The sequence below is a fragment of the Chiloscyllium plagiosum genome, unplaced genomic scaffold (assembly GCF_037043375.1).
Source record: "Chiloscyllium plagiosum isolate Xiang-an unplaced genomic scaffold, Cpla_swu_hap1 HiC_scaffold_4, whole genome shotgun sequence".
Taxonomy (NCBI): domain Eukaryota; kingdom Metazoa; phylum Chordata; class Chondrichthyes; order Orectolobiformes; family Hemiscylliidae; genus Chiloscyllium; species Chiloscyllium plagiosum.
The window spans coordinates 85,471,313-85,488,720 of record NW_028270142.1 but is presented as its reverse complement, the minus strand read 5'-3'; the positions used below and the strand labels follow the sequence as shown (position 1 = coordinate 85,488,720).

Below are 17,408 nucleotides of genomic sequence, written 5' to 3'. Positions count from 1 at the left end.
TATACACTCACTACCTGTCTCTGGACGCCAATGCACAGGAAATTTCAGCCAATAATGCCAAACTTTGTTTTGCTCAATGTGTCATTATGTAACTGACAGCTTATAAGTATGCAGTGTTAATTTATGCTGTTTGATTCCAGTTACCAACTCTATAATTGCTCAAAGGTGAAGTTAAGGGTCACTGTGAAGTGATAGATATCAACATATTCTTCAGTTACAATCTTGATTCACAGAACTAAACCTGAAATCTTTGCAAAATAGTTTTGCTTCTTTTGTTTTATATTTTATGGGAAAGGTTAAGGATGTTTTCCATAAAATTGGTTCGAATTCTGAAGAGAATTAATGAAGTAGATAAGAAAATTATCTTCAATTGGCAATGGTGTCTCGGACAAGGGAATATAACTTTAATATCAGAGTTAAGCTATTCAGGAGGAAAGTTAGGAAACACGTTTTCATGCATAGGACGACAGAAGAATGGAATTTTCCTGCATAAATACATTAGATACTTTGTGAATTGTTAATCTTTTGCTAGGGATTGGCAGATTCTTTTGCTGGTCAAGGTGTAGCACCAAGGTTGATTAAAGTAATTGGATACATGTCAACTATGATTCACTGAATAGTAGGGTAGGGTCCGCTAAACAAACTATTCCTGTGCTCTTATTCAGAATCCATAGACATAAGCTAAAATATTGGGCACTGCAACATTACAAAAGCTTCTTTTTGAAACTTGTGCATTCTAACAAAGATGATGCCATTTTTGCTTCATACTCTGAATTTTTGTGCAGGTGAATTTACTCCAGAAATGCAGTTACGGATTCGACAAGAAATTGAAAAGGAGAAAAAGATAGAACAATGGAAAGAAACATTCTTTGAACAATATTATGGAGAAAAGTAAGCATCTTAGTATTTCTTTGATATTGCAACTAATCCTCTTTGCATTTTGTTTATTCATGTTTGGAGTGTGCTGCAACCAGTTTTACACCTTTATGTCTTGTGTTGCAATATTTTTTCAGTTGTGAAATATTCCCCAATTGTTTAACTTTTCATATATTTTGAATCAACCTAATACAAGCAATTAGCATGTTTGATTGTTCAGCCTCAGATGGAGCAATTATAACAGTTGCAGATATATTCAAGCACAGAGATCAATAAATGGCCCAAAAGAATAATGAAGTCCATAATTATAGGTACAAAACACTTGTGGACATATGTCTCTGAGATTTTACAGGACTTTGCAATATACCCTGATTACCTATCTCTGGAATTAAATGCACAGGGAATTTCACTAGAATTTGATACAGTAACTTCTGCCAAAAGGCTGAGCAATGTATCTTCTGAACCCCTCTCTCAATCCCTCCTGGTCAGTCACACAGTGCTGTTTAGATAGGAACAATTTAGGATGTTTTCCATAAAATTGGTTCGAATTCTGAAGAGAATTAATGAAGTAGATAAGAAAATTATCTTCAATTGGCAGTGGTGTCACAGAGAGATGCTGCAGTGTTCATTCAGTGTCTCCTGCCTACTGGAGGTCACACCAAGAATTATCCTCTCCAAATCTGTGGAACTGAACAATTACATTCCAGCCCTAAATGCAATTTCCCAATTTCCACTTCACACTTTATTTGAAAGTTTTGTGAATTTTAAGATTTCTGGTAAACCTTTGTGGCAGGTAACATGTTTGTCTCAGGACACTAATTATGAATTGTTCAGCTTTCTAAGTTGTAATTGTGACATCTACCTTTCTGTTGAATTCAGGATGGGTGTAACACAAGAAGAAGCTATGAAGCAGGAATTAGTAAAAGAGTCTTTTGAAAACCAAGTTAGCTGTTTATTTTCAGCACCACACATCCTATCAGGGCCCTGCGAGATCACATCTGGAATTGAGCATGAAAGCAAAGAAAGTGTTGTGCCTTATACAGATCTAAAGCAAACACAATGCAATGTACAGCAAATCCCGGCCAAAGAACCATCCAAAACTGCTAAAGAGGAGGATATACTAATATCCTTATGTTCAGACATTACCTCAAATGAATCTGTTATTCAGGAAGAAATAGCAGAAGAAGTTGAACTAAATATTTGTGGAAGCTTTGGTGAAAATAGATCTCCAGAGTCCAGTGCCTGTGACTTTGAACAGTCTTGCTTGCTTAGCCTTGATAAGTTGGAACAAGAAATGCCAGCAGAAGACTTGAAGCCTGTTTCTATTACACAAAGTATCAATGAATTTGAGTCTCAATCTGAACCCACTGGTGATTTACAGGTGCCTTCTTCTGGGATAATTAGCATTTCTTTACAACACATTACTTCCACTTCTACACCATCTCAACTTTCTGGTTCTTTTAATGAATCTAACAGTGACTTACGTGAACTGGCACTGAACGCAAGTAATGAGGAGAGTACCCTGGAACAATGTAGTGCTCCTGTGTGCTTACAATCCTCATCTTATTGTGATGAGCTTGAGGCTGTTATCAATATGACCACTTCACCAGAGAGAAATATACAATGCACATCTCAACAACAACATACCTCTGCATATTCTGAAACCCCTGTACTGACTGAGTGTTCTGAAACTGAGAGCAAAGAGCCTGAAAATGAACCAAGGACATTTCAATCCATCTCTCAGTCACCTACACGAACGTCAACACCCTCAGACTTTTCAACATCATCTTCAGCAGATGGAAGAAATAACAACAAAGATGTTGAGCTACAAAAGAGAAAACCCATGGAACAGCACAGCCTGGAGATCTGTCAGGAGAAAAGGCCTAGAATTGAAAATGATCAGCCCTTACAGACTCTGCCCAGCAGAGCACAAAATGAAAAAGAGATCCCCACAAAAGAAGAGCCAAAGGTCCCACCTATCAAGGTACGTTACAAAGAAAAGAAATGACAATGTGTAGCCAATATACTTTTATATATATATATAGAGAGAGATTGTTTTTCAATAATACTCACAATTTTGACTTTTATAGTTGTTTGTTAGGTTTAGATATGCTTTTATTTTGACCAGCTACTCTGCTTGTGAAGAAAATGGAATTATAAGTGATGAAACAAACAAAAAAACTTCTTAACTACCTGAAAATTCAATAAATTATCAAAATACTCTGCAGCATTTTTGCTCAAGCACATTATCAGATTGTGGTAATTGAAATTAGGACTTATGATACTTTTATTCAGATAGAACGTGAATAGTTAAGGCTGAAAAAACAGAGTTTATTTGAATATGTGTTCCAATATTTACCTTTGTTCACTAATATAAGCATAGTGAGAATTAACATCCACAAACTACTGTTCCCAGTTTTAATGGTCTTAAAATGAGCATGGCAATAAACTTCAATTTATTAATTTCAGAAACTTCTCCATCATCATTCAATAATGGTATTGAAGTATATTTAATGAGGCAATACTGTATCAGTTTGAAATGTACATAAAGTCACCTTTATGAATACCACTATTTATCCGATAAAATGGGATAGATTATTATGTATGAATTATTAGTACAAAATATGACAAGAAGGTGACAATTTTTGAAAAATCTATCAATTAAAAATAAAATTGCATATATAATTAAACAGGAGCTGAACCAAGTTTAATAGCTGAAGAGGTGTTTGTCACTGTTTTTCTTCTGGCATAATTGTTTTGAAATTGTTGCTGCATGCAAGTTCTAAGTTTTAGCCAGTGCTACAGTAGCCATTTTTAAAGAATGATGCATACACTTTTAATAAGAGTGCTCTGTGGTTCATCAAATCTCAATGGTGGCAGTTTCAAAACAACTAAGGAACAATGGAGGATAAACAAAATTCTCAGGTTGAATTGGTTCTTTAATTACAGCCAATATGGTCAAGTACAAAAAGTACCCTCCTGTTTCATTCACTTGACATCATTTCTCCATTTAAAGTGGTAGTTTAGTGTCGCAAATACTGTCAGATTGTTTCGGATACTTTAACCAGTTGTTGTCCATGTTTTTGACACTTTAACCATTTTATGTATTAAAAACAATTTACCCAAACCACGTAGTTGGTGAGGCTGACCAAGGAACACAGAATTCAGTTTGCAGTTACACTTGATTTTATTAATAAAATACTCCTTATTAAAAATCATCATGGAAGCATTTCCCAAGTTCACACAATATTTACTCTGTACCTAGCTCTATCCATCTGAAACAGGATATTAACCACAACAATTTGAATGTATATGGGTATTTTGGGCTTTTGGAATCTGCTGCCTCTCTGAAATAGGGCTGGCTCTCTTCCACAAAGGTGGGTCTAGCAGTTCAGGATAGATAGATCTTCTCCTGGGTCTAGTGGGTTTGTCACATGTACTTTTTTGGCAAAAATATAACTTATTCGTTAAAAAAGTATCTTTATGTACATAAAGTACTAAAACAGTTGTATACAGTCTTTGCATATAAAGAGAAAATATATACTGGAATTTTCCATTCTCTGCAGTTGCAAAAATAACGACATTTCCTACTCATGCAGGACGCTATTTATATATATTTTGAGGAAAAGAGAGAGTCATATAACTGAATGGGTCCTCATTGTATTTTGGCATCTTAGACAGTGGTGTTTCCCCACTCCACCTTGGCGACAACTGCCCCAAACTTTAGTGTGTCCCTCAGCACACAGTCCTGGGCACTGGAATGTACCAGTCTGGACACTTGGTTGAAGTCAACTCTTTATGATGGAAGACCAACTTGTTTTGGGAAGGCTAAAGAGCATCTTTCACTAAGTTGGTTGTCTTCCAGGCGCAGTTGATGATTGCCTCGATGTGCTTCCCAGGGAGCAGACTGTAAAGCAGATAGTCCTGTGTTACGGAACTGCTCAGGATGAACCTCAACAGGAACCACTGCGTCTCTCTCCAAACCTTCTTTGTAAAGGCACATTTTATAAGAGGATGCTTCAAGAGCAGTGTCTATTGGCAGAAAGGCATACATGAAGGATGACATCAGCTCTTCTTCTCACCATCAGCCAAGCTATGTCTTAGAGCATATTGCTGCATGGTCTTCCACCACCAGTCTTGCTGCATGTCTTCACTGAAGAGATGGTTTTCAGCTGTGTATTTTAATTTCCCTTGTTTCAGACCTTCCTGAATGTTCTGTGGCTTTTGACTAAAGAGGCCATGACTAGGTTTTAAAGCATTCAGTGGAGTAGTGCCAACATCCTCAGGCACTAGCTGAAAGTAAAGATACCTGGAAGTCTGATTGACAGTCCTCTAGTACACAACCCTCAAGCTGGTTGTAACTGGTTCCCCCGAACCTTTATGGCCTCTATGACCTTGGTTTATGCTGTTGTCTAGTCACTAGCTGCTGTTTAATTTAGTTTGGCCAATTTTCTGTCAGGCCCAATTCCTCCAACTCTGGGTCATTTTATGATTTTCAATCTTGGGCTTGTGATTGCTTGACCACACAATCATAACCTGGGGTTAGATATTGCTGGTAGATAACTTTTGTCCTTGAAATTTGCTGCGATACCAATAGTTGTCCAACTCTGTAACATCACTGAATGATTCTTCCAACCTGAATAGACATGATGAGGAATTATGGGGTGTAGGTTTTCTCGCTGAGCTGTAGGTTTGATGAGGAATTATGTCTTGTGAGCAAAGGGATTGGCTTGTGAACTGTTGAGGAATTTGGGCTCAGGGCAAGGATCTGAGGTTTGGGGAGAAAGACCTAATAGTTTGCATATTTGAACATTGGAACTTTGTAGGGCACCTTGAGGGAATGCAGGCATGGGGCCCAGCATTTGCAGCAGATTTGGGAGCAGCAGCGATATGGATTGAGGGAGCTGTGCTGAAAGCAGGATAAGTGAACCAGGGGTCTTAACTGTAAGTAAACAGTAACAGATTGTTTCTTCTTGTGGGTAAATATGGAAGAGTGGAGTGAAGATAAAGATTCTCACTCAAAATTACACTTTTCATCACTTCAGGATGTTCTAAAATGTTTTACAACCAATGAAATACTGCTGAAGTACAGTCTTCATTGCAATCCAGCAACTACGCAAGGCAATGTATGCACAACAAGGTTTCTTATACAGTTATTTGATAATGACCAGGTATTCTCTCTTAGTCATGTTAATTAAAGGATAAATATTTGCCAGATCATCCAGAGAATGCCCTTTCTGAAAGAACCAATGCTAAAAGGACAAAATTTGAACTGAAGACTATTGGACGAGTTTATTACTTCATTAGTGGTGATTGAGGTAGAGGACAGAACATTATTTTAAAGAAAATGGAATAAATATTTGAAGGGAATGAAGTTACAGAGAACAGCACTAGAGGATGGTAGTGCCCATTTCTGAGTGCTGGCACTGCTAAGATTGTTGGAGGTGCCAGCCAATCTGAATGGCTGGCTGCTGCCAAGATGGGAGTTCCTTCCCAGTGAAGGACAGAAGTCTGATTTTGCAGAATTTCAGCCCTGCTGGGAGCATGTCATGACCACATCATGGCCTTCTTTCTAGTCACTGTGAAACTTCTTCAGGAAGATGCGAACAGTTCATCCAACCTCTAATTTTCTGTCCATTGTTTTAAGAGTAGTTACATCTTTCCAATCATAGCACTATCACGATTCAATGAATGTATTTACAGCTAATCATTTGGTCTTACAGAACTTCAGTATTGCTGAAAAAGACACATTTTGCAAAATGTTTCATCTTGCAATAATCAGAAAATATTCAAAATTATCAAAGCAAAAACAGGATTTATGCTGCATGACAGGAGAGTGCTGATTGATGTGCAAGCATTCTCTGAATGGTACGGGTGTAGCTATGTAGAGTGCATCAGCTAAAATGACTGCTATGCTTTGTTTAAATTTAAGAGCAAGCAGATTGCATCATTGATAAAGGGACTGCTCTAAGAAATGAACCAGAGAATGGATGTCACTACAGTTGAAACAAGAATCTCTTTACATGCCTTAATAGACCAACTTGCATTGAAGTTCACATTTGAATTGAAGCAGTCAAATAAGCTCCTCTTCCTTAATGTCCTAGTTCAGAAGTTGGCTAAGGGTGTCTTTATTACTGTCTTGGCGTAATAGAAACAAAGCTTAGCAGTTACCTGTTAGTCATCATTTATTGACATTCATCATGACAACACCTCTACAAATCAGAGTCCACTTACGAAACAATCTGCACTTTTACTCCCATACATTAATTTTGTTCTCCCTTTGCTTTGGTATTTCTTGCAAAATGTGCTGATGAGTGGGTGATAAAAAGCTTCAGCAATGTGTGACTTTTTCAACAATACAGATACAACTCATGCTACAGCATTGAATGATGAACTGTAAAAAAATCATTTCGCTCACATTTAAACTCTTCCCACCTCAAATTCGTGGTTTGCATTTCTATGAAGTCGGTGTAAAAACCAACAGCTGTTAAAGTCTGGCTGGCTGCCTCACTGAGCATTAAACAAACTTACTGGCAACAAGCTGTCAAACAAGCCATAATGTTGTGAATTGCCTCCTTTGTAGGAACGATCCTGTACTAAGCCCTTCTCCCTCCCTCCATCCTCATGAAAATGGCCAAAGTATGAAATGGAGCAGGGTTGTAAGAGCCACGTTTGTTAGCTGCTATCTGTAGTGCTCTTGCTTATTTACATTCTCGCCTACTTGCATTGTCTCTACCACTTTCATTATGTTGAAAAGAAATTGAAAACTGAAAATTATCTCATGGTACAGATGGTAAAATTTGACCAATGCTTTGCTGACACAAAATGAATTCAATAAATTATACTGATTACTTTTAATGGCTGCAGATAGATGTTTACAGAAAATGTGAAAAGAGTAATGAGTAAAGAAATCACAAAAAAGACAATTAATTAAATAAATCTTAAGCTCCTGTTTAAGGTTTGTAAAAGATTAATTCAGTTCAAATCCGAAAGGTCTACTGTAGTAGAATTAAATTACAATCCTGTCACACTAACTTTGATCTATTATGTCCCACTTCAAAATTGAATAACAACTTCAAGAAGTGGGAATTTGTGTTTCAAGCTGTTATTTGAGTTATTGATCCCTCCAAGTCTAAACAAGGATATTCACTCAGTTTAAATGGAGCTTTTGAACAAAGGGAAATGCATGAGATAAAAACAAAAGAGCTAAAACAAGAAAATTCAGATGCTGGTAATCTGAAACAAACACTAAAAATGCTGAAAACACAATAGAGTCACCAACATCTTCATAAAGAAATTGATGAATAAATAGTTAAGATCTTGCCTTTAGGGGTCAGTGCATTGAGTATATATAGGAGTTGGGAGGTCATATTGAGGCTGTGGCATTGGTTAGGCCACTTTTGGAATATTGTGTGCAATTCTGGTCTCCCTGCTCTGGGAAGGATGTTGTGAAACTTGAAAGGGTTCAGAAAACTTTTTCAAGGAAGTTGCCAGGGTTGGAGGATTTGAGCTATAAGGAGAGGCTGAATAGGCTGGGGCTATTTTCCCTGGAGCATCAGTGGCTGTGGGATAACCTTATAGAAGTTTATAAAATCATGGGGTATAGATACAGTGAATAGTCAATGTCTTTTCCATAGGACAGCGGAGTCCAGAACGAGAGGGGATAGGTTTAAGGTGAGAGGGGGGGAGATTTAAAAGGGACCTAGGGTGCAACGTTTTTCACATAGAAAGTGGTGCGTGTATGGAATGAGCTGTCAGGGGAAGTGGTGGCTGGGTACACCACTTTAAAAGGCATGGATGGGTACATGAATATGAAAAGTTTAAAGGGATATGGGCTAAATGCTAGCAAATGGGACTAGGTTAATTTAGGATATCTAGTCTGCAGGAACAAATTGGACCAAAGCATCTGTTTCCGTGCTATACAACTCTATGACTGTATGTACATGTAGCAACAGACATAGAATGGCCTGTAAAGTGGTAAGTAGAAAATAAAAGATTGTTAAATGAGATTGACAAGACACAGGAGGCATAATAGGAGAAGTTAAGGGGATGAGCATAATTTTCATCTTTGCTGATCAGGTGACAATCTGTTGGAGTGGATCACTCATTCATTATAGAATTTACCCATGTTTCATTATAATGAATTGTATCGAACAAAGATAAGACATATTCTATAATAGGCTGGCAATCCACTCCATCAGTTTATTAGTCAAACAGTAAAGGTGGAAATTAGTCTTACTTAAGAAATGTGGAAAACATATGAATCCTGAAGAGATAGGTACCACGAAAATAAGTAAGACAAAAAAAATTAAACTGAAGTTTGAACAGATACATCCAGGCTAATTTTATTTGTTTAAAGCTTTATTTCAGAAAGTTGATGATGGATCAATGGATAATTCAGTGAGATGACAGAATGAACTTCATTTTCTATTTTTGCTATGCTGATACTGTCATAAGCAAGGGTGTAATGGAATGATTTTTTTTGCTCAGTCCCAGTCCTCTACAAGCTTCTCAGAGAATTGACACCAGTTTCATGTTAAATGATGTTGCTTAAAAATGGTATACTGTTTCATGGGTTGCCATATTGGCATTATATTCAATATTGTTGATTTGGTGCTTCATTCAATATTTATTCTAGTCTTCATTGCCAGGGACAAGTAGCCCTGAAATTTATTGAGGTGTGAGTGTTGGGGAAGAATTTTAAGATCAGAAATCTGCAAATTAGTCTAATTGGCAGGCTTGGGCCCTTGTTGGATCAGAAACACTCCAAAGTTGGCCAGAGTCCTAGAGAAAGTCAGGAAACTGTAGCTTAGTGAAAAGGAGAGTGAAGGTGTAAAGAGATGAAGCAATTCCTTGTGTGTGGTCTATTTCCAGTGAGAGTGATAGTCAATCTCATAGGAAGCCCATTTTCAGGAGATGGCACCTCGCCTAAGAGCAGGGAGAGGCTGATGTCGGACAGGTAAGCTTGATGAGCTGATGGGGTGGGACACTCTTCTGATTCTTTTGGCCCTCAAGTAGTGTTGTATAGACAGATTCTCCACAAAGCTTTCCTTAATTCCTTTATTTAATGTGTTTCCTGAGATCTCGGAAACCCAGCCAGCCAGGGTTAAGCCTGGAAAAATCTGAGATAGCCTCATGCAAACGTTCAAATGGATAACCATTTCCTGTGATTAGGTTTGTTGGCTAAGCCCCCATGTCCAATACAGCTGCAATTGAAAGGGCTGAAGATGGCTGAGATAAGGTTTGAGATTTTTAAAATTTTGACCATTTTGTGGTGGGCTTAGAGGAGGAGGTATTCAAACAATCCCATTGTTAAATAGCTCCAATGGCAGCTATTTAGTTGCTACTTTCCAAATGTACTTTTGAAATTTATTTTTAAAGGCATTTAAAACATAAATATGAAATGTTAATTCATGTCCATTCAACAGTCTGCAAACAGGTACGGGTTTTTTGCGTTCGTGATAGTGGCTACGTCTGAGCCAGAAGGCCCAGTTCATGTTCCATCTGCTGCAGAAGTGTGTAATAACATCTTTGAATAGATTGATTAGGAAAATTTTATCATCAATGAAAACATTCATATTGGTCCACTGGACATGGCAAAGGGCCCCAACCAAAGAGAATTGACAGGAATAATAAATTGGTGTCGTTTCTAGTTTAAAATGGAATGGGACTAAGTTATTTAAGTGTCAATATATTTTGAATAACTAGTTCTTGATTTATGATTTGGAGGTGCTGGTATTGGACTGGGGTGTACAAAGTTAAAAATTACAGAACACAGGGTTATAGACCAACAGGTTTATTTGGAAGCACTAGCTTTCTGACCACTGCTCCTTCAGGTGGTTGTAGAGTGCCTGATGAAGGAACAGTGCTCTGAAAGCTCGTGCTTCCAAATAAACTTGGACTATAACCTGGTGTTGTGTGATTTCTAAATTCTTAATTTATAGCCAATAAGACCTGCTGTATTCCAGCTGGCTATTAAGCATTCCAAGATTTGTTCATATCAGTTCTTGAAGGCCTCGGAGAGGTGAGAGAGGGTCTTGTGCATTTGCTGTTTGGAAATTTGAGAACTCATTTCTCTGCTTCCTTTGTGCATCTCTTTTATCTTAGTGTACTTTGTTGTTTACTCTTCAGATTTCCTAGGCAGTATGTGGAACATGAAGTGATAAATACATCCAATTTCCTGTTTTGTTTGTCTTGGTTGTTCAAGTGACAGATTAACAGAGAAGCTCCAGTAGTGCATCCTCCAGGCTTTTAAAATAAAGAAACATGCCTTTTAAAAATCTTCTTTAAAAATCTTCGGTCAAATCAGTTTTTGTCTGAAAACTTGAGAGAATAAGTCTTCAAACCTATGGTTTAATATTCAAGTTATTAGTTTTTCTTTCTTTCCCATTTCTCTCCAGCAAGTTTTACCTCCTGACAAGATTAGTGAGCTTGGCCCCATGTCAGAGTTTCTCCACTGAGCCCCTTATCCATGACATACCATGGCAACCTTTAATTTTTGTTTTATCTGAGGAATGCTGTCTTCACAGCACAGTGAAGAGGAGATGAAAGAAAAGCTTTAGAGGCCAAACCTGGAGAAACAATATGTGGGTAACATCTGGGTGATTGGTGGGGAGGGTGGTGTTATGTGCACCCAATCACACAAAGAATGATGTAGGCGTCTTCCTTTATGTCTTCTCCACAAACATTTGGATTAAAAGTGGCCTGCTCACTCTGGACCACCTGCTCAGTGATAATCTCCATGAGTTTTCTCGGTACTGAAGTTAACACTCACTGGTGTTTGCCTCAAACTTACAACCTCGTTTTCCTTCCCAAAGTTTATTATCTCATAGTTCAACATGTTAAATTATTCTGCCACTAAAATGAATAAAAGATAAATTGTTGACAACGCAATCATAATTCACTAATTGAAGACTCATTGTGAGAGGGTCCCTAATTGATGTAGCCAGGCGCAAAATGATCCTTCTTACCATTACTTCCAAATATATTCTCTCTCCAAGAAACAGAAATTAGTGTTACAAGACAGTAATTGCATATGTGCAAATAATACCCTTCATGCCTGATCCCATGACCTTTGGAAAGCACAATGAAAATATAAACAGCATTGAAGTAATAACTGTAAAAATGACATTTCTTGAAACAGAACTTGCTGTTGAATATCCATTAAAAAATCCTAAAACAATGACAGAATCTAGGCTTTATTTTAAAGTAGGCATCATGAATATGTATTGTTGGCATAACTGCACAAAACAAAAGTTGAACTAATGTAGAGTATTTTATCGCTCTTTAGTGAAATAATCTGCATAACAGAATGCTCAGGTCTATCTTGATTTTTCAGTGTTTTTGCTTTAATCTAATTATGTACTTTTCTTCATCAGATTCACTTATCAAGAATCAAACTTCCTTTTGTCATCAAGAGCCAGCCACCTTACCAGATTTGTCCAAAGACATCCTCCAGTGTTGTACTAGGTGGAGGAAGAAATACAGGTGCAAGGACCCTTGCAGATATCAAGGCCAGAGCACAGCAGGCTAGAGCACAGAGAGAGGCAGCTGCAGCAGCAACAGCTGGTACAGCAGGAAATGGAGGAACCAGTAATACAGGATCAAGTGGAATACAGACCAGAACATTGGCAGATATTAAAGCACAAACAAAGGCAAAGTTACTGGCAAAGCATCTTGCAAGAACACAGTTACTGCATTCAGATGAACAGCCCTCTTGTAAACAAGACAGGATTGCAGAGGGGGATATGCAGGATACCAACTTTTCAAAGAGTGAGGAGATGGTTAAAGCAGAGCATATCCCTTCCATAAATACATTTATAACATGCTGTACTGAAAACACCCCTGTTCTAAAAGTAAATGACAGTGTCACAAATAATGCTATGTCTTACTCTCCTGATAATGCTGCAGTGGCAAACCCTGCTGTCAGTAGTACATTATCCAGCTGTGTCAGTAATGCTACAGTTCTACACTGCACTGACAGTATTGCAGTGCCAAGCACTGCTCGTCTTGCTCTGACCACCTTTACTGATAATATCACTGTACCCAACTCTAGAGTTGAGGAACAGTATCCTCACAATATTATTGAACAGAAATACACTAACAACATAGGCATGCAAGGATGTGTTGATAATTGTGCTACATCAAGTTGTGCTAACAAGAATTCCATATCAAGTAGTGCTGCTAATAACACACTGCCAAGTTGTACTAATGAAATTATTGTCCCAAGTACTAATAATGTTAGTAATAACATAGTCTCTCCATATTCTGTTGGCATTGTTTCCAAAGCTCACACTGAACATACATCCATACAATGTTCACCTGAAGTCATTGTTTTGTCTGGGTATTGCATCAGGGCAAGTTCTCCTAATAAAAGCTCAACTCCAAGCTCTAGTGATGATATGACCATTCTCAACAGTAACGAAAATGAAGTTCATAACTGTCATGATTCTTTTGGGTATCAGTCTGTTGCTAACACCACATTGTGCAGCTCTGTTACCAGGACAGGCATTTCAAGTTTCAATAATAGTTTGAATTTTATGAGTGATATCAATATGCCAACCAACTTCAGTGCTGAAACTATCCCAAATTCTACAAACCTGTCACTAGATCTGAAATCTACTTCAGTACTCGAGGAAAACAATAATAGCATTACAAATGCTGAGCTTTTGAACTCTTTGAAACCTCTTATCATTACAGAAAGACCCACTAATCCTGATATCGGTTGCAGTGAAACTAATTCACAAACCATGCTTAGAAACTACTTTTCAAATTTCAGTATAGATTCCCAGATTGAAATGATTAAAACTGAAAATGCCTTGAACAATAAAATACATTCTCAGGAATTTGTCAGTAACTGGCCTGAATCAAACTGTGATAATCAATTACAAAATAACAGCAGAAGCAATTACTGTCAGGTCTTAACAGACCAAGAGAAAGGTAGACCTCTGCTACCATCTGAAGATTCACATGGAACAACATTCCAACCTGAAAAAACAGACACTAATGGTCTACAGTTTGAACTTAGTGATCTGCATCATCAAACTTTTACAATTAAAAACTCAACAGATTTAGAAGGAATGGTTAGAAAAAACCAGCAGCAAAATACCTCAAGCCAAAGTAAATCCAGTCATCTTGTTAGTGAGGAAAAACAAAGTGTGAATGAACTAATGAGTAATGTTAATGAAAGACACAGTTTGAATACCCATAAAGAATTTGATAATGGTACAGTAAAGAATGACAAATTGTACACTTTTACAAATCCTGAAGAAACCACGTGTACCAAAAAAAGAACATCGGAGTCACTTAGCATTCGTGCTGAGGCCAAAGCTGATCAGTCTAGGCTTGAGGAACAATATTTGGCCTCTGAAACTAAACTGGGAGAATATCCGGAAAAGTGTAATGCTGTAGAAAATCACCATCAAATCAATCCAATGATAGACAATTTGCAAGGAAAAGGTTCTAAAGCACCTTTAGGCACAAACCAGTCTCAGACCTTCACATTAGCAGCTATTGAAAACCAAGAAAGAACTTCTGTTCCTGGAAGCAATAATCGCCATCTTTCATCAGTCGAAGCCAATAACCCTCTTGTGACACAGTTGCTGCAAGGGAATTTGCCATTGGAGAAAGTACTGCCTCAGCTTAGATCAGGTGCCAGGCTTGAAATTAATAGACTTCCACTGCCTTCTCAAGGGTGTGCTGAATCCAAAGTGACTACAGCAGATCGAGATGTCACCATTAATATTCCTAACTCTCCTCAGGCCTCAACGGGACATACGTGGGGTACAGTGTGGCAAATTCAATGCAAAACCCGTGATATGCATATAAGCAAGAGACAGGCTAAGTCAGTGGGAGAACAGTCACAAAGTAGGTTTAATCAAGCAAAGCAGTTCACTGCTGTAGGAGTAAAAATGTGGGCCGAGGATCAATCAGGGGAACAGCAGACGTTATTTAAACAGGAATGGATCAACAAAACGTTTATTCAGCACAAAGTCACTCAAAGCTCAGTATTTAAAGAGTGCAAGAGAACTGTGCCTTCATGCAGTTTTGAGCAGAACTTGTTGACCAGTAATAACAACAGCAGCAACTTGAATGTTGCAGACCCTGTGTCACAGAGACAGCACGCTCACCAAAAAGCTGTTATTTTGCAAGGATTGACTGATTCTGAAACCTCACTGCAAGCTTACCTACCAACCACACTGACCTATGCCACTCCAAATGCATTAACATTCAACCAAGCTCTGGAGAGAAGCAGCCCAGCATTTAACTCCATGACACAAGTCAATTCATCAACAGACACAGATGAGGAAACCACAGATGCTATTTTCTCAAATAGTGTTAAAAATAAGCAAACTGATAGCAGCTGCAGAGCAAAACAAAGTGTCCAGAATAAATCTGTAAAACATCTTGTGACTCTAAGCGAACGTAACACACCACCTAATCAAAACCTAGGATCTATTACTATGGAAACCAATAAAAGACCAAGTTTGCTTTCTACAACTGACACCTGTCGTGCAATTAAAATGGAACAGTTTTGTATTGAGGGCCTAAACAATGGCTGTACAGTGGATGTCAAAGATATTTCAAGTCAATATCATGAAAAAAAAGAGCACCTAAAGGATTTTAGACCAACAATGGACGTATTTTTAGGCAAAATAGTAAATGAATCTGACTTTTCTTCTCCTTTGCCCTCGGGGTCTGGTAAACCAGCTTCACAGGTTGCTACTTCAAAACTTTTGCACCAACAGCAACTCTATGGCAATTATTCTACATTACATTTCAGTGGAACTAATTTAAAACAAGCTGCTTCTGTTATTGAACAGTCCATTGGTAGTTTCTTGGGAAGCAGTGGAAATAGCACTATTACTTTGTCTAATCAGAACACTCCCATTCCAACTCATAGATTTTCTGATAATGGTGGTGAAGAACTAGAATTGAAGTGCTCTTGTAGGCTTAAAGCCATGATTATGTGTAAAGGATGTGGAGCCTTCTGTCACGATGACTGCATAGGGCCTTCAAAATTATGTGTAGCCTGCTTAGTAGTACGATAGTGAATGTATAATCAAAAGGATTATTTCTACCCAATGTATAGCACAGGAGTAGCAAGGTTTTGACTGTATGTGATCATGCAAAGGAATCATAAAGAGTATCTTGTTAATCCTTGGAGAAGTCCATTGAGCTTTATAAAGCTTCAAGAATATAATGTTATTCCAATAATGCTCTGGATTAATAAGGATAACATAGTTCCCTGCATTCACTAAATTCTAATTCTGGATGAGTTAGCAATAGTTGTAGATGTTTATAAATAATTACTGTTTGTTGGTATGCCAATTCAGCCCTCAGTGAATTGGTATGGAGAGAGAGCTGCACTGGCAATCTCATGCAGTATAAAAAGAGTGGGGCAATATTCCTGCCTTGCTGGCAACAGGAATATCATTAGGGTTATTGGCAGCATTGTGAGAGCAAGTGGTCAGTCTTTCTCAGTCAGATGGCAAATGAACTTGTAAGTGAGCAACCCAAAAACACACAGGTTAAAAAAAGGGAAATCTTTTATTCTGGTGTGATATAATAATAAATATGTTACTTTGAAAGGGTGTTCTGTTTTTATAGGATTAAAAATCCTTTTGGATACTGAAATGCTTTGCAAATAGCTTCTTGAGAGATTTTTATTATTTGCAGATGCATTTTTTTACTTTCTTTGGAGGATTTCAGAGAATCCTATAAGAAAAGTTCAACATTCTACAGGGTTTGTCTTTGCAAAGGTCTATTACACACTTATGTTAATTATGTGCCATAATACTTGAATGCACAAATTTGCATACTCCATATCTGAAATACTAAAGCCAGCTGTGTTTTTAAATACAGAAAACATAAAAGCTGTATAAAAGGAAAGCATGGTTAAATCTTAGCACTATTTTTTAAGTTTTATAACAGTAGGTTTTATAGTCTTGAAATGAATTCTGCACCAGGATCCTGAAAGTTAGCACATCTGAGATTGAAAGACAGTGTGCATTAGTTTAAGTGTATTTTTGTGTAGTTTTGTCATTAAAATAGGTATATTACTTTCTCTGACTCTTCATCAGTGTGAGGAATTTTTAACCTTTTAAAAGCACTGAGAATTTACACAAGCTGCTTCTGGGGCTAGTTTAACCCCAAATTGTATCATGATACTGTAATGATCCTGGCAATGTTATATAAAACAGGGAATGATATTGTTGCAGTTGATCAATATTACAACCAAATGAGTGTAAGTTCCTTGTAAAACTTGTTTGATTAATTAGATCATTCAAGTATTACACATAAAAAAGCTTTTTTTTAAATTGTAGAAATAGATGAAAATAAGTACATTATTTTTCAGAGAAATATAGTAGCCTGCATTTATTTAACATAGTGTTACTATTAATGTTGCTCATCCATATTTGTTACCTTTTTGTTACTTTTATCATGCGATAGCACTTTGTAAGAGTATGCAGCAAACTCAACAAATGTAGAATTGATTGAACTTGTTTTTTTTGTGATTTTTTTTGTTAATG

The 17,408-nt window shown here is 37.4% G+C and overlaps 1 protein-coding gene across 1 annotated transcript in view; it reads left to right on the top strand.

Moving 5' to 3' along the window:
- The window catches only part of LOC122549068 (putative Polycomb group protein ASXL3), a 227,608-nt gene extending 210,666 nt beyond the window's left edge, over nt 1-16,942 (top strand). The window contains exons 8-10 of the mRNA XM_043688272.2: nt 786-891; nt 1,756-2,860; nt 12,255-16,942. Of these exons, the coding sequence (XP_043544207.2) occupies nt 786-891; nt 1,756-2,860; nt 12,255-15,926 (4,883 nt within the window). The 3' untranslated portion in view covers nt 15,927-16,942. The remainder of the gene's footprint in view (nt 1-785; nt 892-1,755; nt 2,861-12,254) is intronic.
- The last annotated feature ends 466 nt before the right edge of the window (nt 16,943-17,408 follow it).